Source organism: Salvelinus alpinus, chromosome 24 (assembly GCF_045679555.1).
Source record: "Salvelinus alpinus chromosome 24, SLU_Salpinus.1, whole genome shotgun sequence".
Lineage (NCBI taxonomy): Eukaryota > Metazoa > Chordata > Actinopteri > Salmoniformes > Salmonidae > Salvelinus > Salvelinus alpinus.
Window position 1 is genome coordinate 35435089 of NC_092109.1, and position 25725 is coordinate 35460813.

General features: G+C 42.6%; 1 protein-coding gene across 2 annotated transcripts in view; it reads left to right on the forward strand.

The window, feature by feature from the left end:
• LOC139552738 (A disintegrin and metalloproteinase with thrombospondin motifs 2-like) overlaps positions 1-25725 on the forward strand; it is a 112778-nt gene that overhangs the window by 11179 nt on the left and 75874 nt on the right. For both annotated transcript variants that reach the window (XM_071364764.1, XM_071364765.1), the window contains exon 4: positions 24723-24937. In XM_071364764.1, the coding sequence (XP_071220865.1) occupies positions 24723-24937 (215 nt within the window). The remainder of the gene's footprint in view (positions 1-24722; positions 24938-25725) is intronic.

A 25725-nucleotide genomic window follows, 5' to 3' on the forward strand; every position in this document is an offset into this window, starting at 1 on the left:
AGGACCCATTGTCCAAGTATGTTCACTATTAGATTTGATGCCTCTTTGTGGAATGCCTTCCCTTTCACATCATGCACATGGATTTAACTAACTAAACAAGGATTTGACTAACTAAACAAGGATTTAACTAAATAACTACAAGAATTTAACTAACTAAATAATGATTTAACTAACTAACTAAACAAGGATTTAACTAACTAAACATGTATTTAACTAACTAAACAAGGATTTAACTAACTAAACAAGGATTTAACTAAATAACTACAAGAATTTAACTAACTAAATAATGATTTAACTAACTAACTAAACAAGGATTTAACTAACTAAACATGTATTTAACTAACTAAACAAGGATTTAACTAAATAACTAAACATGGATTTGCAACATAACTATCTTGAGGACCCATTGTCCAAATATGTTCACTATTAGATTTGATGCCTCTTTGTGGAATGCCTTCCCTTTCACATCATGCACATGGATTTAACTAACTAAACAAGGATTTGACTAACTAAACAAGGAGTTATCTAACAAACTAAGCAAGGATTTAACTAACTAAACATGGATTTAACTAACTAAACAAGGATTTAACTAAATAAACAAAGATTTAACTAACTAACTAAACATGGATTTAACTAACTAAACGTGGATTTAACTAACTAACTAAACAAGGATTTAACTAATTAAACATGTATTTAACTAACTAAACAAGGATTTAACTAACTATACAAGGATTTAACTAAATAACTAAACAAGGATTTAACTAAATAACTAAACAAGGATTAAACTAACTAACTAAACAAGGATTAAACTAACTAACTAAACAAGGATTTAACTAACTAAATAAACAAATATTTAATTAATAGGGTGGTCTATGTTGTGATCTATTTAATAAACACAAAGGACCAGCAAAATGAATAGAAGAGTGTGGTGGTATAGCAGGAACAATGGCATCTAGAGGTCAAACCTGGTACTTTCACACTACTAATGGTAAATAATGCAAGTGATTTCAATTACACATTTCATAGTATGGTGAAACAATACTCCAAGCCACAGCTTCATACTACTTGTCAAACATAGAAAACTGATACTGTACTCTGGTTTTTGGGGTGGGATTGGCATAGGGTGTATTTTGGTATTTTATTAGGATCCCCATTAGCTGTTGCAAAAGCAGCAGCTACTCTTCCTGGGGTCCACACAAAACATGAAACAATACAGAACATGAATAGACAAGAACAGCTAAAGGACAGAACTAAATAAATGTATATTTCCGTGGGTGGCTTTTAACAGTTTTATGGATTCCTCATGTCTTACTCATTGGTAGGAAGAAGTTTGGTCCAAATCGGATGTTGGTTGAATATTATCTGAATCCTATAAATTAAAATGGCCAATATGGGTGCAATCAATTTGCTTAATTTCTCTGAGATCAAATTTAATTTCAACAAGATAATGTTTCAGGAATGCCAATCTTACCTGTTTCTAACTTCAGAAACAATTTGTCATGGCTTGCAGAAATAATAATGGTGCCGGAGGGGATGGCTGCCGTTTTACATGCTACTAACCAACAGTGCTATTTCGTTAGTTTTTTCACATTTGTAACTTATTTTGTACATAAAGTTGCTGCTACCGTCTCTTATGACCGAAAATAGCTTCTGGACATCAGAACAGCAATTACTCACCTAGAACTGAACAAAGATTTTTTATTTAATGAGTCCAACGCGAACGGTATACTGCTTTCCGGAGACCAGGCCCAAATCACCGTCATTCGCGTGAAGAAAAAGAGGAGATACAGAGGGAGAAGGTCGGGGTGCCTTGTGAGGATTCGTAGGCGAGTCAGTAAATCACCATTACCATCGGTTCTATTGGCCAACGTGCAATCACTGGAAAACAAACGCGATGATCTATGGTCGAGAATATCCTACCAACGGGACATTTAAAACTGTAATATCTTATGTTTCACCGAGTCGTGGCTGAATGTTGACACGGATAATATAGAGCTGGCTGGGTTTTCTGTGCATCAGCAGAACAGAGCAGCTACGTCTGGTAACACAAGGGGTGGGGGAGTGTGTCTATATGTCAATAACAGCTGGTTCGTGATGTCTAATATTAAATAAGTCTTGAGGTATTGCTCGCCTGAGGTAAAGTACCTCATGATAAGTTGTAGACCACACAATCTACCAAGAGAGTTCTCATCTATGTTATTCGTAGTCGTCTATTTACCACCACAAACCGATGCTGGCACTAAGACCGGACTCAACGAGCTGTATACAGCCATAAGCAAAGAAGAAAATGCTCCCTGTCTGAGTCTGTAATACCAACATATTTCAAGGAGACCACTATAGTCCCTGTGCCCAAGAACATGAAGGTAACCTGCCTAAATGACTACCGCCTCATAGCACTCACGTCAGTAGCCATGAAGTGCTGGACATGGATCACATCAACACCATCATCCCGGAAACCCAAGACCCACTCCAACCACCCCACTAGATCCACAGATGACGCAATCTCAATCGCACTCCACACTGCCCTTTCCCACCTGTACAAAAGGAACACCTATATGAGAATGCTGTTCATTGACTACAGCTCAGCGTTCAACACCATAGTGCCCCGAAAGCTCATCACTAAGCTAAGGACCCTTGGACTAAACACCTCCCTCTGCAACTGGATCCTGGACTTCCTGATGGGCTGCCCCATAAGGGTAGGCAACAACACATCTGCCACACTGATCCTCAACACCAGGGCCACTCAGGTGTACATACTTAGTCCCCTCCTGTACTCCCTGTTCACTCATGACTGCATGGCCAGGTACGACTCCAACACCATCATTAAGTTTGCTGACGACACAACAGTGGTAGGCTTGATCACAACAATGATGAGACAGCCTATAGCGAGGAGGTCAGAGACCTGGCTTTGTGGTGCCATGACAACAACCTATCCCTCAATGTGAGCAAGACAAAGGAGAAGATCGTGGACTACAGGAAAATGAGGGCCGGACACGCCTCCATTAACATCGACGGGCTGAAGTGGAGCGGGTCTCCAGAACCTCAAAAAGTTCCACAGCTGCACCATCAAGAGCATCCTGACCGGTTGCATCCCCGCTTGGTATGGCAACCGCTTGGCATCCGACCGTATGGCACTACAGAGGGTAGTGGGTAGGGCCCAATACATCACTTGGTCCAAGCTTCCTGCAATCCATGACCTCTATACCAGGTGGTGTCAGAGGAAGGCCCTAAATATTGTCAAAGACTCCAGCCATCCTAGTCATAGACTGTTCTCTCTGCTACCGCACGGCAAGCAGTACCGGAGCACCAAGTCTAGGTCCAAAAGGCTCCTACATAAACAGCTTCTACCCCAAAGCCATACAATTAATCAAATGGCCACCTGGACTATTTACATTGACCCCCTTTGTTTTTACACTGCTGCTACTTGTTGTTTATAATCTATGCATAGTCACTTTACCCCTACCTACATGTACAAATTACCTCGACTAACCCTTCCCCCCTGCACATTGACTCGGTACCGGTACCCCCTGTATATAGCCTCGTTATTGTTATGTAATTTTCTTGTGTTACTTTATTTATTTTTTTATTTTTATTTTATTTAGTAAATATTTTCTTAACTCTATTTCTTGAACTGCATTGTTGGCTTGTAAGTACACATTACATGGTAATACCTGTTGTATTCAACGCATGTGACAAATAAAATTTGATTTGATTTGACATGGAACAACTCTTGCATTATTTCTACCAAGAGAGAGAGAGTGTGTGTGTGTGTGTGTGTGTGTGTGTGTGTGTGTGTGTGTGTGTGTGTGTGTGTGTGTGTGTGTGTCTGTTTCACCGCCACACGTGTTTTTCCTTGAAAGTCATTCCCTGAAATAACAACATTCCGTTTGTCCTTTGACTAATGGCTGTTGGATGGTGATTCTTTTTTTTGACAGGCGTCCCTGCTTCCCTCTGTACAAAGTCCTGTGCTGTCTTAGATGTTCTGACTACATCTTGTTTAGTGGTTGGGGTTTGTATACTGCATACCATAACACATTTCCTTTGTTTATTTATTTATATACCCTGGACAAAAATATAAATGCTAATATATGGATTTTTTTTATGCATCTGTTGGTCAAAGATACCTTTAAAAAAGGTAGGGGCGTAGATCAGAAAACCAGTCAGTATGTGGTGTGACCACCATTTGCCTCATGCAGCGTGACACATCTCCTTCGGATAGAGTTGATCAGGCTGTTTATTGTGGTCTGTAGAATGTTGTCCCACTCCTCTTCAATGGCTGTGCAAAGTTGCTAGATATTGGCAGGAACTGGAACACGCTGTCGCGCACGTCGATCCAGAACATCCCAAACATGCTCAATGGGTGACATGTCTGGTGAGTATGCAGGCCATGAAAGAACTGGAATGTTTTCAGCTTCCAGGAATGGTGTACAGATCCTTGCAACATGGGGCCGTGCATTATCATGCTGAAACAGGAGGTGATGACGTGGATAAATGGCACGACAATGGGTCTCAGGATCTCGTCACGGTATCTCTGTGCATTCAAATGGCCATCGATAATATGCAATTGTGTTCATTGCGCGTAGCTTAGGCCTGCCCATACCATAATGGGGCACTCTGTTCACAATGTTGACATCAGCAAACTGCTCGCCCACACAATGCCATACACACTGCTATCTGCGCGGTACAGTTGATTCTGGGATTCTTCTGTGAAGAACACACTTCTCCAGCGTGCCAGTGGCCATTGAAGGTGAGCATTTGCCCATTGAAGTCGGTTATGACACCGAACTGCAGTCAGGTCAAGACCCTGGTGAGGACGACAAGCACGCAGGTGAGCTTCCCTGAGACGGTTTCTGACAGTTTGTACAGAAATACTTGAATTATGCAAACCCAGTTTTATTCACATTCCTGCAGTCAGCATGCCAATTGCACGCTCTGTGGCAATGCGTTGTGTGACAAAACTGCACATTTTAGAATGGCCTTTTTATTATCCCCAGCACAAGGTGCACCTGTGTAAGGATTTTAATCAGCTTCTTGATATGCCACACCTGTCAGGTGGATGGATTATCTTGGCAAAGTAGAAATGCTCACTAACAGGGATGTAAACAAGTTTGTGCACTAAATTTGACAAAAATAAGATTTTTGTGTGTATGGAAAAATTCTGGGATCTTTTATTTCAGCTCATAAAACATGGGACCAAAGCTATACATGTTGCATTTATATTTTTGTTCAGTGTATTTGATACATATACATTTTACACACATTTTCCATGCATGGTGCTTTTTTACACAGTATTTATATAATTAAGATATAGTTTTTTTTTAATACAGTGCATTTTGTTATGTTACAGCCTCATTCTAAAATTGATTAAATTACTTTTTTTCCTCATCAATCTACACACAATACCCCATAATGACAAAGCAAAAACAGTTTTTATGAATTTTTACAAAATAAAATAGCACAGATTCGCTCAGAGAGAAAACAACACTGAGAATCACTTCATTTTGTGTAGACACGTGTTCTTGATACGCTTGTCCTTGTTATTTAAAAAAATATTTTTTTACAATACAAAATAAACACATACAAACAACAACATAAAGCACACAAACATCCACAACATCACCTCTGCCCAGACCCACCTGCTCACACCCCCATCTCTATTGCCAGCATCACTCTCCACCACGTGGCCTCAATCTGCACCATTTTGTTTCTATTATTTGTAGAGATTACATTTTTCAGCCTCTTTGGAGGTTTCTTAAATTTGCCTGATTTATTGCTACGTCTGTCAATCTTATCGAATGTATGATTTAGGTCGCCTGTAAAATCATAGTTTCTGTCTGGATTTGATCTAATATGGCTTGAATTGTATCTATAAACAACAGACTTTCCCCTGGTGGGAAATACAATGAAATCAATGTGTATGTTTCACCATGTAAGGTACAGTTCAACATTAGAAAATGGCCTTCTTGGTCTGTGGCAGCAGAGTCCTCACCAACCCAGCTCCTCTTTAAATATTCAAATGATCCTTTTTTGAAAAGTAACTCTTGCAGGAAAACCACATCTACTGACATTCTATAAGTGTTCAAGAACCATATATATATATATATTTTTTATCTCACCTTTATTTAACCAGGTAGGCCAGTTGAGAACAAGTTCCCATTTACAACTGCGACCTGGCCAAGATAAAGCAATGGGATAAACACATGGGATAAACAAAAGTACAGTCAATAACAATAAAAAAATCTATTTACAGTGTGCAAATGGAGTAAGGAGGTAAGGAAATAAAAAGGCCATAGTAGGGAAGTTATTACAATTTAGCAAATTAACACTGGAGTGATAGATGTGCAGATGGTGATGTGCAAGTAGAAATACTGGTGTGCAAAAGAGCAAAGAAAAAAGTAAATTAAAACATTATGAGGATGAGGTAGGTAGTTGGATGGGCTATTTACAGATGGGCTGTGTACAGCTGCAGCGATCGGTGAGCTGTTGAGATAGCTGATGTTTAAAGTTAGTGAGGGAGATATAAGTCTCCAACTTCAGCGATTTTTGCTAATCGTTCCAGTCATTGGCAGCAGAGAACTGGAAGGAAAGGCGGCCAAAGGAGGTGTTGGCTTTGGGGATGACCAGTGAGATATACCTGCTGGAGCGTGTGCTACGGGTGGGTGTTGTTATGGTGACCAGTGAGCTGAGATAAGGCAGAGCTTTACCTAGCAAAAACTTATAGATGACCTGGAGCCAGTGGGTATGGCAACGAATATGTAGCGAGGGCCAGCCGACGAGAGCATACAGGTCGCAGTGGTGGGTTGTATATGGGGCTTTGGTGACAAAACGGATGGCACTGTGATAGACTGCATCCAGTATGCTGAGTAGAGTGTTGGAGGCTATTTTTTAAATGACATCGCCGAAGTCGAGGATTGGTATGTTGAGGGTATGTTTGGCAGCGTGAGTGAAGGAGGCTTTGTTGCGAAAAAGAAAGCCGATTCTAGATTTAATTTTGGATTGGAGATGCTTAATAAGAGTCTGGAAGGAGAGTTTACAGTCTAGCCAGACACCTAGGTGTTTATAGTTGCCCACATATTCTAAATCAGAACCGTCCAGAGTAGTGATGCTATTCGGGCGGGCGGGTGCGGGCAGCGATCGGTTGAAGAGCATGCATTTAGTTTTGCTAGCCTTTAAGAGCAGTTGGAGGCCACGGAAGGAGAGTTGTATGGCATTGAAGATTGTTTGGAGGTTTGTTAACACAGTGTCCAAAGAAGGGTCAGATGTATACAGAATGGTGTCGTCTGCGTAGAGGTGGATCATAGAATCACCCGCAGCAAGAGCGACATCATTGATATATACAGAGAAAAGGGTCGGCCCGAGAATTGAACCCTGTGGTACCCCCATAAAGACTGCCAGAGGTCCGGACAACAGGCCTTCCGATTTGACACACTGAACTCTGTCTGAGTAGTTGGTGAAAAAAGTAGTTGGTGAACAAGGCGAGGCAGTCATTTGAGAAACCAAGGCTGTTGAGTCTGCCGATAAGAATACAGTGATTGACAGAGTAGAAAGCCTTGGCCAGGTCGATGAAGATGGCTGCACAGTACTGTCTTTTGTCGATGGCGGTTATGATATCGTTTAGTACCTTGAGCGTGGCTGAGGTTTACCCCAGCTCGGAAACCGGATTGCACAGCGGAGAAGGTACGGTGGGATTCGAAATGGTCAGTGATCTGTTTGTTAACTTGGCTTTCGAAGACTTTGGAAAGGCAGGGCAGGATGGATATAGGTCTGTAACAGTTTGGGTCTAGAGTGTCACCCCCTTTGAAGAGGGGGATGACCACGGCAGCTTTCCAATCTTTAGGAATCGGACGATACGAAAGAGAGTTTGAACATACTAGTAATAGGGGTTGCAACAATGGCGGCAGATCATTTTAGAAAGAGAGGGTCCAGATTGTCTAGCCCAGCTGATTTGTACGGGTCCAGGTTTTGCAGCTCTTTCAGAACATCTGCTATCTGGATTTGGGTGAAGGAGAAGCTGGGGAGGCTTGGGAAAGTAGCTGCGGGAGGTGCGGAGCTGTTGGCCAGGGTTGGGGTAGCCAGGAGGAAAGCATGGCCAGCCGTAGAGAAATGCTTATTGAAAATCTCGATTTTCGTGGATTTATCGGTGGTGACAGTGTTTCCTAGCCTCAGTGCAGTGGGCAGCTGGGAGGAGGTGCTGTTATTCTCCATGGACTTTACAGTGTCCCAGAACGTTTTGGAGTTAGAGCTGCAGGATGCAAATTTCTGTTTGAAAAAGCTACCCTTTGCTTTCCTAACTGACTGTGTGTATTGGTTCCTGACTTCCCTGAAAAGTTGCATATCGCGGGAACTATTCGATGCTAGTGCAGTACGCCACAGGATGTTTTTGTGCTGGTCGAGGGCAGTCAGGTCTGGAGTGAACCAAGGGCTATGTCTGTTCTTAGTTCAAATTGATGGTGAGGATGGTGAGATGGTGAGGAAATTACTTTTAAAGAACAACCAGGCATCCTCTACTGAGTTCAATATCCTTCCAGGATACCCGGGCTAGGTCGATTAGAAAGGCCTGTTCGCAGAAGTGTTTTAGGGAGCGTTTGACAGTGATGAGGGGTGGTCTTTTGACCGTGGACCCATAACAGATGCAGGCAATGAGGCAGTGATCGCTGAGATCCTGATTGAAAACCCCAGAGGTGTATTTGGAGGGTAAGTTGATCAGGATAATATCTATGAGGGTGCCCATGTTTATGGATTTAGGGTACCTGGTGGGTTCCTTGATCATTTGTGTGAGATTGAGGGCATCTAGCTTAGATTGTAGGACGGCCGGGGTGTTAAGCATATCCCAGTTTAAGTCACCTAGCAGAACGAACTCTGAAGATAGATGGGGGGCAATCAATTCACATATGGTGTCCAGGGCACAGGGCATATGCTTTGTTTCCATCATGAAGCCAGTGCACATTCCATTTAATGAGTTTGATTTAGTTTTTTTTGCTTGTATAGCGTCAAAGTTAACTCTGTCTGTTCCGGTCTATCATTGAAGAACCAGGTAAAACATTTTAGCAGACATGTCATATGAGGGCGGTGGGCATTCCATGGAATGGCGGAGTCATAGTATGAATACATAGTTATTATACATATATAGAGCATGTGAATATGTAGGCTGGGCAGACATTTATCAGAGAACACACAAAACAAAAAACCATAAACTTCTTCTTTGTACTTTGAGGTGCTATGCCTTTTTAGGGCTCCTAATCTAGCAAACATCTGTGGATTATGTAATTGTACATACATTGGAGAAAAACTGCCATTTAAATATTGTGGTCAGTTTGTATTACCTTGTAAATGAAATAAAATATAATGGCTGTTGGGGGTCTACCTGGGGAGAGTAGGTCCATCGAGAGACTGAAGTGAGATGAGTGGAAACCCCCCCAAACACTTTAGAGAAGTTTGTAATGCCCTCCCTGTCACCTCGTCCCTCTCCACTCTCACCAATAACCACCATTGAATCTTAGCTATAATGACAAACAAGGACTAATAATGACTCAACATCCTTTTCTAATCTGTCCAGAAATCTTATTCATTTTACAGCAGGCTTGCAAGTCACACAAATAAATACAATTACATTGTAGTATAGTGAAATCCTTCCTTCTCTCCCAAACCAAACCCATCCCATCCCTCTCCACCTCCACCTTATCCTCCTGGTTTTCTCCCCCCTTTACCCAACCCAAGCATGTCCCAACCTCCCATCTTTTCCCACCCTCCCTACCTCTGACACACTTACACCCATCCATCCATCCATCCACCCATCCATCCACCCATCCATCCATCCACCCATCCATCCACCCATCCATCCATCCATCCATCCATCCATCCACCCATCCATCCATCCATCCATCCACTTACTCATCCATTCTCATTCATTCCTGCCAAACATATACCCTATGCATCCACACACCCATTCTCTCCCACCCTCCTACACATATTCTCCATCCCTCACACTCCCATTCATATACACAAACAGACATACACACCTGCACTCCCACACACACACACACACATCCATAGAGCAGTTGTCTCAACTTACGATAAACTGTATGTAACCTACTGCGCTCATAGTTTTTTCCTGCTTTGTCCTCTCAGGGCAGGGGGCTCTCCTCCTTAAACTGGGAAGGTTTCTTGTAGCTTGATTAGGGCTTCATAGGCGCTTGTAAATTCCATCCTTTGCGTTCCCCTCCATACCCACAGTACTGCCTGGAAGCGGAGCTGAGACTTGATCCCCTTTTCCTCCAATGACTGTCTGAACGGGATTTATTCCTTGCGTCTCCCTCTCAGCTCTGCTGACAGTTCCTGGACGATTCGAATGGACCGGCCGTCCATTTTGTTCTCCTTTCCCCCATGTATTTTGATCTGATAGTTCCACAGTCTGAAGATTACCATGCGAGGGTCTTTAGCATTCTTTCACACCGATGGCATCGTTCCAGATCTTTTGGTCATATATCCACATCAAGTTCCTACATTTAACCTTTTAGTCATTTAGCAGAGTGACTTATCTTATCCAGAGCGACTTACAGTTAGTGCATTCATCTTAAGATAGCTAGATGGGACAACCACATATCACAGGCTTAGTATGTACATTTTCCTCAATAAAGTAGCTATCAGCAGAGTCAGAGCTAGAAGGGGGAGGGGGGTAGGAGGGGTATTATTTAAAATACTGTTTGAAGAGGAAGTGTTTCAGATGTTTTCAGAAGATGGGCAGCGACTCCCACTCAGGTGTCCTAGCTTCAGGGGGAAGCTGGTTCCATCATTGGGATGCCAGGATAGAGAACAGCTTGGACTGGGCTGAGCGGGAGCTGCCCTCCCAAAAGGGTGGGAGGGCCAAGAGACCAGAGGTGGCAGAGCGGAGTGCTCGGGTTGGAGTGTAGGGTTTGAGCATAGCCTAAAGGTAGGGAGGAGCAGTTCCTCTTGCTGCTCCATAGATAAGCACCATGATCTTGTAGTGGATGCGAGCTTCAACTGGAAGCCAGTGGAGTGTGCAGAGGAGCAGGGTGACATGAGAGAACTATTAAAACCAGGTGGGCTGCAGCGTTCTGGATAAGTTGCAGGGGGTTGATAGCACAAGCAGGGAGCCCAGCCAACAGCAAGTTGAGTAGTCCAGACGGGAGATGACAAGTGCCTGGATCAGGACCTGCGCTGCTTCTTGTTTGAGGTAGGGTCTTACTCTACGTATGTTGTAGAGTATGAACCTGCAGGAGCGAGTCACTGCTTTGATTTGCAGAGAACAACAGGGTGTTGTCCAGGGTCACGCCAAGGTTCTTTGCACTCTCGGAGGGCGACACTGTGTAGTTGTCAACCGTAATGGAGGGGACGCCTTCCCCTGGAGAAAGAGCAGCCCCGTCTCGTCGAGGTTGAGCTTGAGATGGTGGGCCTAAATCCAAGCTGGGATATCTGCCAGGCATGCAGAGATGCATTTTGCCACCTGGGTATCAGTAGGGGGGTAGTAGTTAAGTGTCACCCGCATAGCAATGATAGGAGAGACCATGTGAGAATATGACGGAGCTGAGTGACTTGGTGTATAGAGAGAAGAGGAGAGGGCCTAGAACCGAGCCCTGGGGGACACCAGTAGTGAGAGTACATGGTGCAGACACAGATCCTCTTGACATCACCTGGTAGGAGTGGCCTGCCAGGTAGGATTCAATCCAAGAGTGTGCAGAGCCAGAGATGCCCAGCCCTGAGAGGGTGGTGAGGAGGATCTGATGGGTCGAAGGCAGTGGTTAGATCTAGGAGGATGATAACAGAGGAGAGAGAGTTAGCTTTCGCAGTGCGGAGTGCCTCCGTGACACAGAGAAGAGCAGTCTCTGTTGAGTGACCCATCTTGAAACCTGACTGGTTAGGGTCAAGAAGATCGTTCTGTGAGAGATAACTAAAGAGTTGATCTCCAAGTCGCAGCAACAGCCCAGGATCAGATCCGAGTCTGTAGTGATGCAGTGCCTTAGACCGCTGCGACACTCGGGAGGCCCACAGGTCTATAGTTTTTGACGTCAGATGAGTCGAGTGTAGGTTTCTTGAGGAGGGGAGCGACTCGGGCCATTTTGAAGTCAGAGGGGACGCAGCTAGTATGAGTTGATGAGGGAAGTGAGGAATGGTAGAAGTTCCATAGAGAGGGTTTTAAGAAGGGAGGAGCAGATGGGGTTGGTTGTAGGGTGGCCAGACCGCGCTAGTCACAGGATTTAATCTGGAGAGAGAGGGGAGAAAGATATCAAGGTGTAGGTTATTTCTGTGTGAGTGAGACCAGTGGACTCAATAGGCTGAGTGAATGAGTAGCGGATGTTGTCAAACTTATTTTCAAAGTGGTTGACAAAGTTGTCCACAGAGAGGGAGGGAGGGGTAGGAGGTGGAGGATTAAGGAGGGAAATGAGAAGGTGGAAAATAGTTTCCTAGGGTTAGAGACAGAACCTTGAGTGATAGAAAGGGCCTTTAGCAGTGGATACAGAGGAAGAGAAGGTAGAGAGGAGGGTGTGAAAGGATGGTAGGTCCTCCAGAAGTTTAGTTTTCTTCCATTTTCGCTCAACTGCCCGCAGCCCTTTTCTGTAAGCTCGCAATGAGTCACAGCCACGGAGCAGGAGGGGAGGGGAGAACCGGCTGGGAGGAAAGTGGACAGTGCAAGTCATAAGATGTGGAAAGCAATGAGGGGAGGGTCGAAGAGGCAGAATCAGGAGACAGGAGGGAAAATTATTTAGCAGAAGGGAAAGATGATAGGATAGAAGAGGAAAGAGTAGGGGGAGAGAGAGAGCAAAGATTACGGCGGCGCATGACCATCTGGGTAGGGGCTAAGTGGTTAGGGTTGGAGAAAAGGGAGACAGAAATTGAACGAAAGAAGTGATCAGAGACCTGGAGGGGGGTTTGCATTGAGATTAGTGGGCAAACAGCCTCTAGTAAAGATGAGGTCAAGCGTATTGTCTGCCATGTGAGTTGGAGAGTTGGAAAGAGGAAAGAGAGTACGAAGAGCGGTGAGCCATTGTCAGGAAATTAGCTTATCAAGGTGTCAAGCTCATTGAGGAACTCTCCAAGGGCAGCTGGTGGGCAATAGATGACAACAATGTTAAGCTTGAGTAGACACGTGACAGTGACAGCATAGAATTCAAATGGGGAGATGGACAGGTGAGAGAGGGAGAAAAGAGAAAAGAGAAAATCTCCACTTCTGAGAAATGAGTAGACCTGTGCCACCACCGAGACGGTCAGATGCTCTTGGACTGTGAGACAAAACGTAGTCAGATGAAGAGAGAGCAGCTGGAGTAGCAGTGTTCTCTGGGGTGATCCATGTCTCTGTCAGGGCCAAAAAGTAAAGGGACTGAAAGGCAGTATAGGCTGAGATGAACTCAACGTTCTTGACCGCAGATCAGCAGTTCCAAATGCTGCCCGAGACAACCTGAATTCCACATGGGTTGTGCGTGCAGGGTACACTAAACTAGAAGGGTTGCAGCCAAGGAGTGGGGAGCGTCTGTATAGCCTACAGGGAGAGGAGCGTACAGGTATAGAAAACACACACATAGTTGCCCAAGCTAAAAAAGAGCAAACCTTTTATTGTCTGAAAATAACTAAGTAAGATACTCAAGTGAGAGAGTGGTGTGGAGCCTTCCTGTCTTTCCTTCCTCGAATAACTTCACAGAGACTGCCACTGACATGACCAGCGCTTACAGCTGCCGCTAAGAAACCAGGGCAGACTGAAGTACAAACACTTATGTATGATTGCCTATGAGAGGTGAAGCCACTCCCCCTTCAATACAGCCACTGATTACTGAAACAAGTCACAAATTGCCCCGCCCCTTAATCCTGGTTGATGTGTCAACAAATATCTGTAAATTAATAGCAGTCAGCCGTTCACACACCAAGTAGGCAACTGGGAGGACAGGCAGCACTTAAAGTAGACGGCCCTAGGTAGAAAAAGACAGTACTAGACAACAACAAATAAAGACAAAAATGATACGTATCACTCCTGGAGATATCAGGAGTCCTCTAGCTATAGAATGATATCAGTTTGACCACGTAGCTGGAAAGGTCTCCTTTTTCCTCGTCAATATTCTCATGTTGTTTCGTCTCATTAGGTTTTCTCATGTTGTTTCGTCTCATTAGGTTTTCTCATGTTGTTTCGTCTCATTAGGTTTTCTCATGTTGTTTCGTGGGGTGGCAGGTAGCCTTGTGGTTAGAGCGTTGGACTAGTAACCGGAAGGTTGCAGGATTGAATCCCTGACCTGACAAGGTAAAAATCTGTCATTCTGCCCCTGAACAAGGCAGTTAACCACTGTTCCTAGGCTGTCATTGAAAATAAGAATTTGTTCTTACCTAGTTAAATTAGGTTCTCATAATGTTTTGTCTCATTAGGTTTTATTGCTAGTCCAATTCATCTTCTAAAGGCTGCAACTTTGTTTCCAAAAAGCTAATTTTGTTATCTTGTTCGTTCATGTGCACGCCTTGTTTGTGCGTGTCTGACACAGTAGCCTGTACTTTCTTTTCGAGCAAATCTACTTTTGTAAAAACAGATTGTAGAAGTGTGTTTGTTTTGGTGTGCATTGACAGCATTTTACCTATGTTTCCCTGGATAGCCCTTAACGATAACCCTTAGCATTACTCTCGTTTGCATCTCCAAGTTGCTCCTTGTCTTTTCCTCTGGGGGAAGCCACGGCTTATTGGATTCGTGTCGCCGAGCCGCTTTACCAACTGATTGGTTCGCTGTTGTACTTAACTGATCGCTCACACTCTCCCAGTTGCTTGCGGATATGTTGATATATAGATTTTAGAGCCTTAATTTAAACTTTGTTGTCTGATTTCTAGTATAACCCCAGTTTTGTCGGTACAAAACAGAGTTACCATAGCTGCCGGAAGTCGGGGTGCTGAGGGTGCTGCAGCACCCCCTGAAAAATCTGAATTAAAAACAAAATATTAACAATATTCACAAAAGTAGTGCACTGTACTAGTATTAGCGGACCAATATAGACATCTGTAGCGCGGGCAAAAACATTGTTTCAGCATCTCCACTTTGGTAAAAAAGTGAGTTGTATAATTAAGAACAGTATATTTGTCACATGTAGTGATGCTGGAGAGTTGAAGCAGGTACGGGGAGTAACATTTAATAAATAACGGACATATAACGAGACAAGCACAGCGTCAGCAAACAGAAACGAAGACAAAAAACAATTAATGCAGCAGCGGGGAACAGAGCTGGGGAACTGACAAATATTGGGGAGGAAATAAACAGGAGATAAGTGAGTCCAGGTGAGTCCAATAAAGCTGATGCGTGTGACGAGGGAAGGCAGGTGTGCGTGATGGATGGCAGGAGTGCGTGATGCTGGGTAATTTGGCGCCCTCAAGCGCCAGGGGGAGGGAAGAGCGGGAGCAGACGTGACAATCTTGCAGGATTGTAAGAGTTGTTGCCCTGTCCCTTTCTCTGCGAATAGTCATTCTAATGGAATCCAGAAAGAACAAAACCCTGTCCTCAAACTTTAGATCAAAAGGTGCAAAGTTATGGGCAAAGACACAAAACATCCACATTAAATAACATGTAAAACAACCACTTTTTGTGCAGTATTAATTTACCATCCTTACAAACTACTTAATGTAAATGTACATTAGTGTATTGTACATAGGCTGGTCCTCTAGGTTTGTAGATGTAGACTTTCCATCAGCCTGAAGATAAAACAATGCACAATACAGTAATTGAGTACATTGAGACATCAAGTGGTTTGTGACGATGTGATGTGATGATGTGGCTCAGTTGATAGAGCATGGCGTTTGTGATGCCAGGGTTGTGATTTTTGATTCCCACGGGTGACCAGTATGTAATTGTATGCACTCACTACTGTAAGTTGCTTTGGATAAGAGTGTCTACTAAAATGGAAAAGGAATGAATAGACCATTTCAGTTTTCACATAGAAATAAGTTGTATTTCACGAAACTGGAAAACGTATATCAAGTATTTTTATATTCCACAAGTATAATCAGATTAACTGTTTTGTACAGATAATTATCAGACTCAAGTTACAAATGCTGGTAAACACTCAAATACATTTAGTTTTAATAATAAATCTCACAAAAGTTGTGCACTGGGCCTTTACTAGTCCTGTATTAGCAGACTGATTTAGACGTCTTCAGCCCAAGCAATATTATTTATTCTGCAACCCCTAACCCCCCCTCTCCCCATCAAAAATCGCAGCACACCCACCCCCAAACTACTTCCCGCAGCTACAGGAGCTACTCACTCCCCATGCATCCTACTGGTACACGCATCCGCCTCTGAGTCTTGGAGCCGAGTGCTTTCTGTTGACATTTAGACTGAAAGCAGCTGATCCAGCCGATCTCATGAGACCACCCTCATCCAGGGTGACTTCTGTGGTTTCTCTGCTATGGTTTAGCTTTTGCATTGACACTGAAACTTTCCCGGAGGCCCCCGTTGGCTAAGTACCTGCCTCAAGGGTGCAACCTCCACAGTCCACCGGGGGTTACAGCTAACAGCATTAGGACTGCACCAGGCACCATGTTATTTATACATGAAGTAGAAACTCTTGAAGTATCCAAGACACGCTAATAAAACAAAACACCTGTGGTTCAATGCTTTCTCTTTAACCGTTTTTATCATTACAAAGCGCGATCATGTCACCATCTTTATTCAACTCACACTTTTCCTCTGTGTATAATATGAGGGAATCTTGAGGACTGCTACTGGGAAGCCAAGTATTAACACCATCAGCAATGACACACAGTATCTATCAACACTAATGAGGAGTCGATGTCCGCAGCATCACCGGTATAGAATCCCGGCACACGTGACCAACCCTCCTCTCTATCACTCTATTTATAGTCCACGGCAGAGAACACCGTTGTTCTTCCAAGGCTTTACCCTTGAAATATGATGACTTTGTTGTTTTTAAATTCCGTGTCAGTTGACATTGTGATTCTATAATGGGTGAGCAGCATCCACTTTGGCTCAGGGTGCCTGTATTGGAATGTGCTGAGTTGTGGCTTTGATGGAGTGGAATAAAGACTGGCCCTGGTGTGAGGTGAAGGAAACCTGAGCAATGGGTGTTTTGTCCCCTGTCCCCTCTCTACTTCCCAGGCTGCTTGCGTTGCCAGGTCTGATCTGTCTATTCTTATGGACTGCTTGGGTTGCCCGGTCTGATCCATCCATTCTTATTGACTGCTTGGGTTGCCAGGTCCGATCCATCGATTCCAAAGCTTCAATCAAGGGCCCAGAATTGACCTGGGCAGGAGTCCATGAAGACAGAATTCATCAAATAAAAAAAATCGAATCAGATTTTATTAGTCACATGCGTCGAAAACAACAGCTGTTGACCTTACAGTGAAATGCTTACTTACGAGCCCCTAACCAAACAATTCAGTTGAAAAATAATACGGATAAAAATAAGAAATAAAAGTAACAAGTAATTAAAGAGTAGTTACAATAGCGAGACTATATAAAGGGGGCTACCGGTACGGAGTCAATGTGCTAGTTGATGTGCTAGTCAATGGGTTAGTGAGGTAATATGCATAGATGATAACAACAGAGAGTAGTAGCGGTGTAAAACAGGGCGGGCAATGCAAATAGTCTGGGTAGCCATTTGATTAGATGTCCAGGAGTCTTATGGCTTGGGGGTAGAAGCTGTTTAGAAGCTTCTAGACTTGGCGCTCCGGTACCGCTTGCCGTATGGTAGCAGAAAGAACCGTCTATGACTAGGATGGGTGGAGTCTTTGGCAGTTTTTAGGGCCCGGTGTCAGAGGAACACACACCAAGGAACTTGAAGCTCTCAACCTGCTCCACTACTGCCCCGTCGATTAGAATGGGGGCGTGCTCGGTCCTCTTTTTCCTGTAGTCCACAATCATCTCCTTTTGTCTTGATCACGTTGAGGGAGAGTTTGTTGTGCTGGCACCACACAGCCAGGTCTCTGACCTCCTCCCTATAGGCTGTCTCATTGTTGCTAGTGATCAGGCCTACCACTGTTGTGTCATCGGCAAAATGAATGATGGTGTTGGAGTCATGAGTGAACAGGGAGTACAAGAGGGGACTGAGCACGCACCCCTGAGGGGCCCCTGTGTTGTGGGTCAGCATGGCGGATGTGTTGTTACCTACCCTTACCACCTGGGGGCGGCCTGTCAGGAAGTCCAGGACCAGTTGCAGAGGAAGGTGTTTAGTCCAAGGGTCCTTATTATAGCTTATTGATGAGCTTTGAGGGCACGATGGTGTTGAACCCTGAGCTGTAGTCAATGAATAGCATTCTCACATAGGTGTTCCCTTTGTACAGGTGGGAAAGGGCAGTGTGGAGTGCAATAGAAATTGCATCATCTGTGGATCTGTTGGGGCGGTATGCAAATTGGAGTGGGTCTAGGGTTTCTGGGATAATGGTGTTGATGTGAGCCATGACCAGCCTTTTGAAGCACTTCATGGCTACAGAAGTGAGTGCTACGGGTCGGTAGTCATTTAGGCAGGTTACCTTAGTGTTCTTGGGCACATGCACAGTTTTAAAGAGAACTATGAAAATATTTTTATTGTGGAATTTATTACCTTTGTCTTTACCCTTCCATAATATTATCTTTCATATTTCATACATCTAGATTCTCTACTAATGTTTTGCCAGAGATATTTAAAAAAAAATGTTTTACAGTAATCTGCTAATGTAACCAATCTCCCATTTAATAATGAGATTTAATGCCTGCCGAATATGAGTTCCTGTGCAGTGGCCAGGCAGCAGCAGGGCTGTCCAAGCACTCTGTCCTCTAGTCGAATCACTCTGTCTGTCTATGAATCAGCCATAAATCTGCTCCTTTAATGAACCTGAGGAGATTGTTTATTGTGCAGGACACAGACTTAATGAACTAATAGATGTATGTTGAGGAGGTTTTTCTCAAAAATATGACTGGCCTTATGTGAAACCTATTGCTTTGTTATTAGTCTGAGTTTTATCACTACTGGGCCAATAGGCTTGACTTTGTCATGATAGAAAAGGCAGGAGCTCGCCTGTCATCATCCAAGCTATATTTAAATGTAGTGGATTTATACCGTTAATGCTTTTTGTGTCATTGAAATGATATTGGCAGCAGTGGCGGTTGGTGAAATTTAAGATGAGGGAGGATAACTTTTTTTTAATGAGTGTGGCCTTATTACAGCATATTGGATGACTGCCATTCATATTCCATTCACCCAGCTCAATGTAACATCGATAGGTTTAGGCTACTACATGATACTCAAATTTTCCCTGTACCCATTATGAGGTTGCTACAACCTAGCCTATGAATGAAAGTTTTCAACGTAGGTGCACATGTCAAGAGAATTTTGAATAATCAATGTGACAGCGTGTGGCTCATTCAATACCGCCTTCCACACTCTTACCTGCATCTAGCTAATCTAGGGTGTAATCATTAGTCCAACAGTTGTACAGTGCCGCTTGACTTTTTCCAAATTTTGTTACGTTACAGCCTCATTCTAAAATGGGGTAAATAAAAATCTCAAAATAGTTTTGGGAAATTTTTGCAAATGTATTAAAAACTAAAAACAGATACCATTATTACGTAAATATTCAGACCCTTTGATATGAGACTCGAAATTGAGCTCAGGTGCATCCTGTTTCCATTGATCATCCTTGAGATGTTTCTACAACTTGATTGGAGTCCACCTGTGGTAAATTCAATTGATTGGACATGATTTGGGGAGGCACACGCCTGTCTATATAAGGTCCCACAGTTGACAATGCATGTCAGAGCAAAAACCAAGCTCCGAGACCGGATTGTGTCGAGGCACATATCTGGGGAAGGGTACCAAAACATTTCTGCAGCATTGAAGGTTCCCAAGAACATAGTGGCCTCCATCATTCTTAAATGGAAGAAGTTTGGAACCACCAAGACTCTTCCTAGTGCTGACCACCCTGGCCAAACTGAGCAATCGGGGAGAAGGGACTTGGTAAGGTGACCAAGAACCCGATGGTCACTCTGACAGAGCTCTAGACTTCCTCTGGGGAGATGGGAGTACCTTCCAGAAGGACAACCATCTCTGCAGCACTCCACCAATCAGGCCTTTATGGTAGAGTGGCCAGACGGAAGCCACTCCTCAGTAAAAGGCACATGACTGCCCGCTTGGAGTTTGCCAAAAGACTCTTAAGACCATGAGAAACAACATTCTCTGGTCTGATAAAACCAAGATTGAACTCTTTAGCCTGAATGCCAAGCGTCACATCTGGAGGAAACCTGGCACCATCCCTACGGTGAAGCATGTTGGTGGCAGCATCATGCTGTGGGGATGTTATTCCTGCGGCAGGGACTGGGAGACTAGTCAGGATCGAGGCAAAGATTAATGGAGCAAAGTACAGAGAGATTTTTGATGAAAACCTGCTCCAGAGCGCTCAGGACCTCAGACGGTGGCGAAGGTTCACCTTCCAATAGGACAACGACCCTAAGCACACAGTCAAGACAACGCAGGACTGGCTTCGGAACAGGTCTCTGAATGTCCTTGAGTGGCCCAGCCAGAGCCCCGACTAGAACACGAGAGACCTGAAAATAGCTGTGCAGCAACGCCCCCCATCCAACCTGACAGAGCTTGAGAGGATCTGCAGAGAATAACGGGAGAAACTCCCCAAATACAGGTGTGCCAAGCTTGTAGCGTCATACCCAAGAAGACTCAAAGCTGTAATCACAGCGAAAGGTGCTTCAAGAAAGTACTGAGTAAAGGGTCTGAATCCTTATGTAAATGTGATAATTCTAAAAAACAGTTTTTGCTTTGTCATTATGGGGTATTGTGTGTAGATTGATGAGGGAACAATGTAATCCATTTTAGAATAATGCTGTAACCTAACAAAATGTGGAAAAAGTAAAGGGGTCTGAATACTTTCCCAATCGCACTGTAAATGTGCGTTCTAATCCTCTCACATTTTTCCTTCGCTTATGGACTTCAGTGCACAACACATCAGCTGCATGTGACCAGGTGAAAAAAACTTTCCTAGCCAAACCTTCATATCATGACCGCTAACCGCTACACACAGCCTACCATTGTTATCATGTCATAGCCAACATAGCTACTAGAACTAACGTGTTAGTTAAATCGCTACAATCATGCAGTACAGTGTAGTCAGAAAGTAGATTAGCAGTTATACCAGTGGGCCCCCGTGGCAATACATTTATAAAATCAAAAGCTTACATTGACTTGGAAGAGTTCCAGTGTTGGATAGCCATAGCCAGCTAGCTAACATAGCATCCCTCTCTGTTTGAGTCAGGTGTTTGAGTAGGCTAGTAGCTGCATTCACTAGCTAACTGAAAGTGAAAGTAAAAAGAAGTACAACCAAATATCTTTCTCTTTCGCTTTCTCTCTGTCTTTGTCTCTCTTTCTCTCTCTTGCTTCTCCTTATTGATGTCAATGTACCTAGAGGAGGACAGAAGCTAGCTGTCCTCCGGCTACACTATGGTGCTATGCTACAGAGTGCTGCTGAGGCTACTGTAGACCTTAATAGCAAAACAGTGTGTTTTATTCAATTATTTGGTAACATGAATATATTTAGTATAGTTTTATCTAAAAAGGATAACTTTTTTAAAGCTTCACTATTAAAAAAAAAAAATCTAATTCACAGAGGAGCATGGCCCTCCCCTTCCTTCTCTGATGATCCTCTGATTGGCAGTTGCAGTACAGGAGGTATGAAGTTTTCCACCTTTCTGCGATACAGAATAGCCCATTTTGGACTTAGCAATGTACATTGGGGTCCGAAATTGTTGACACTCTTGATCAAAAATTAGCAATAATGACTGTATAAAATATATAATTCAAATACTGAGCTATATTGTGTAAAAAAAAAGTAGAATTATATTATTTTATACTAATACAATTGCTCAGAGAAAGAGACTTTGTTTAACAAGTAATACTTTTTTTCTCTAAAGGGTTAACACCTCTAAAGATTCTATTGAATAAAAGATCAAAGATCATACCCCCAAGACATGCTAACCTCCCCTGTTATTGGTAATGGTGAGAGGTTAGCATGTCTGGGGGTATGATCTTTGACCCTATGTAACTTTCTCACTCATCATTATTCACGATTATCCGTAATCATGGTAGCATCCACATTAATGTAGAAGTGTTTAGAAACATATTCTATTCTTATTTATAATAAAAGTGACTCCAAATTGACTAAATACATTATTTACCATTCAATTCTATTGGGCACAAAATAATCTGAAACAGAACCAAAACTATAAAATAATATAAAATAATATAATTTCCCAATTTTTTTGAGTATACAATATACCTCAGTATTTTAATTATTTATTTTATACAGTCCTTATTGCTCATCTTTATCAAGGGTGTTAATGTTTTTGTACCCCACTGTACATAGTAAAGACAATAATCATACTATAAAGATGCCCTGCTAGATCCTCTTGTTAAGTATGGCATAGTATTCCCATTATGCAGTTTAGGTCATTTATCACAGCTACAATTAATCTCTACAGTAAGAGTTTGCATAATATTATTAATGTGTTGTTTTTGGTCTGGTTCACAATCAAGGATGCCAATAGTTGTAGCTGAACTGTGTTGTTGGACCGTCTCTATCAATCTGTCTCTCAGTCTCTGGGTGTTTCCACACCCATATCCTCCCACCCTCGTTGAGACATTGAGATATTGCATGTGTAGAGAGAGGTTGAGTGGCATAGCTCCTTGGTTACATACCTGAGTGTGAATTCATCCGAGGCAAAGAGAGCTGTGTTACAGACAGATGTGCAGGGGAGGATGTCAGAATGATTTTCACTTCACCAATGAAGGAATGTGTATTCTTAGGAGCAAACCCAAGATTTTGCTATTGTCTTAAAGGCCCAGTGCAGTCCTCCAAAAAATATATTTTCTTGTGTTGTTATATTTATATTTACACGCTATGAGGTTGGAATAGTACTGTAAAATGGTGAAAATTATGATAATGCCCGTTTAGTGTGAGAGCTGTCTGAAAAGACTGACGGAAATTTCAGCCTGTTTTGGTGGGATGAAGTTTTTGCCTGCCAGTTTTCCACTCAGACCACTCCCAGACCACTCCACTCAGACCACTCCTTGCTCTTTGCACTCCTTGCAAAATTCTTGCTTGAGAAATTGCTAAGAAGCAATTTTTTTATGTGAGTAAAGTCATACCGTATAAAAGAATATCACAACAGCTATGATGGAAACAGGAAGTTTATAAATGCTTACAGATCATTTGTTCGTTCGACCTGATGGGATCTTTTTGTATCGGTAAAATTAAAGCTGCACTATGCAGAAATCGCTCTGCTGTTTCCTGGTTGCAAAAATTCTAATAGTTCAGTATAACAAAACAAACAAGTATATTGTGTCGAGAATCATTGTACCATCTAAACCACTTTAAAATATATTTTCCATAACCAAAAATATAGTGTTTGAAGCTGGTGTACACAACCAAAAGTAAAACACGCAAAAGCTAAACCTAAGAACAGGAAGCATAGAAATAATGCACATAGAACATATCTACCGCTTCTTAGACTTGCTTTCAGTGACAGATCTATAACTCACATTTCTATGTGATTTTGGTCAGTTTACCCAAAAAGTTACATATGGCAGCTTTAATTATGCAAGAAACGTCTTTAAATATGGAGTCACGTGATGATATGGTGTGTGGTCCTCCCACTAAGACTGGAAACCATGATATTTATTAGGCTACAGTTGAAATAAGGCATGATGAACTTCACAGAGTGGTGAAAGTGCACGGTGATGAGCTTGATGTGCTTTTCCAAATTAATATTGAGGGTCTTATTCTTGTGACATGATGATCAATGCTGGACTTATCCATACAAATCTCATAATGTAGACTAACCTACCCGCACAACCTACCCGCACTGTATCTGCAAACTGTTGTGTTCGGTAGAGTTCGGTAGAGTTGGAAATGCGATGGAAACACGTTGAACCTTAGATCGGTACATGAAAATGTTCACTAGGTCATCATGCACTGATGTTCATCCCAACAAACCAGTTTACTGGAAACAAACATTTTCTTGGTGCGTATTTTAGAATATTTGCATGGAAATGCATGGATGGAAACCTAGCTAGTAAGGTACGTAACTGTTACCCAGAAAGGATTTGGTATTGAGATAAAAACGGCTGCATTGGGCCTTTAACTAATCTGTTTCTTTCAAACCCGGCTGGAGAGAAAAGCTATGTTCAGCCAAGGTTCATACAGCGTTAGAATAATGTACTCTGACAGTGTGTGTGTGTGTGTGTGTGTGTGTGTGTGTGTGTGTGTGTGTGTGTGTGTGTGTGTGTGTGTGTGTGTGTGTGTGTGTGTGTGTGTGTGTGTGTGTGTGTGTGTGTAAAAAACTGTTGGGAGGATTATACTTTTTAACAAGCTGTCAGATCAACCAGTTTTACCACAAGACTTCCAAACAGCATAGAAAAGGTTATGCACTGTGAATTAGACACATTCATTTGTCTGTATGTTCCCAGAATGGCTATTGACTAATATATACAATTAGCACTCCAAATTATACATACAAACCTAAAGTGATTTTATACCATTCACACGCTGGATTACTTACAAGGATACAGCACCAAACCATTTTTGGAAAATAATTCTATTTGAGTCAATACTTCGTTTTAATTATTTTTTACTGGCTAATATCATCCAGTTTAAATAACATTCCGGTACAGTGCCATTAGATACCGCGACTCCTCTCTAAGGCCTTTTTCCCCATATATCTATCTGTATGTTATGTTGTTCAGGGTCAGTTCTGGGTGGTCTGATGGACCTGCAGGCACTGTCCAGAGGAGTGCAGCAGCAGCATCACAAACTGAACCGGACCAGGAGGGCCCGACGCCAGGCCCACGAGGAACCTGAGCTGTTCAACATGGAGGTTCTACTGGGGGTGGACTACTCCGTGGTCCACTTCCATGGCAGAGAGAACATCCAGAAGTACCTCCTCACCCTCATGAATATAGTAAGTAACATATACTGTATTACACTACACTACACTACATAACAATACACTACATGACACTACACTACATAACACTACACTACATAACACGACACTACATAACACTACACTACATAACACTACACTACATAACACTACACTACATAACACTACACTACATAACACTACACTACATAACACTACACTACATAACACTACACTACATAAAACTGCACTACACTGCATAATACTACACTACATAACACTACACTACATAACAATACACTACATAACACTACACTACATAACACTACACTACATAACAATACACTACATAACACTACACTACATAACACTACACAACACTACACTACATAACAATACACTACATAACACTACACTACATAACACTACACTACATAACAATACACTACATAACACTACACTACATAACACTACACTACATAACACTACACTACATAACACTACACTACATAACAATACACTACACTACATAACACTACACTACATAACAATACACTACATAACACTACACTACATAACACTACACTACATAAAACTGCACTGCACAACATAATACTACACTACATAAAACTGCACTACACTGCATAATACTACACTACATACAACTACACTACACTACATAACACTACACTACATAAAACTGCACTGCACAACATAACACTACACTACATAACACTACACTACATAAAACTATACTACACTACATAACAGTACACTACACAAACCTATACTACACTACACTACATAACATGATACTACACTAC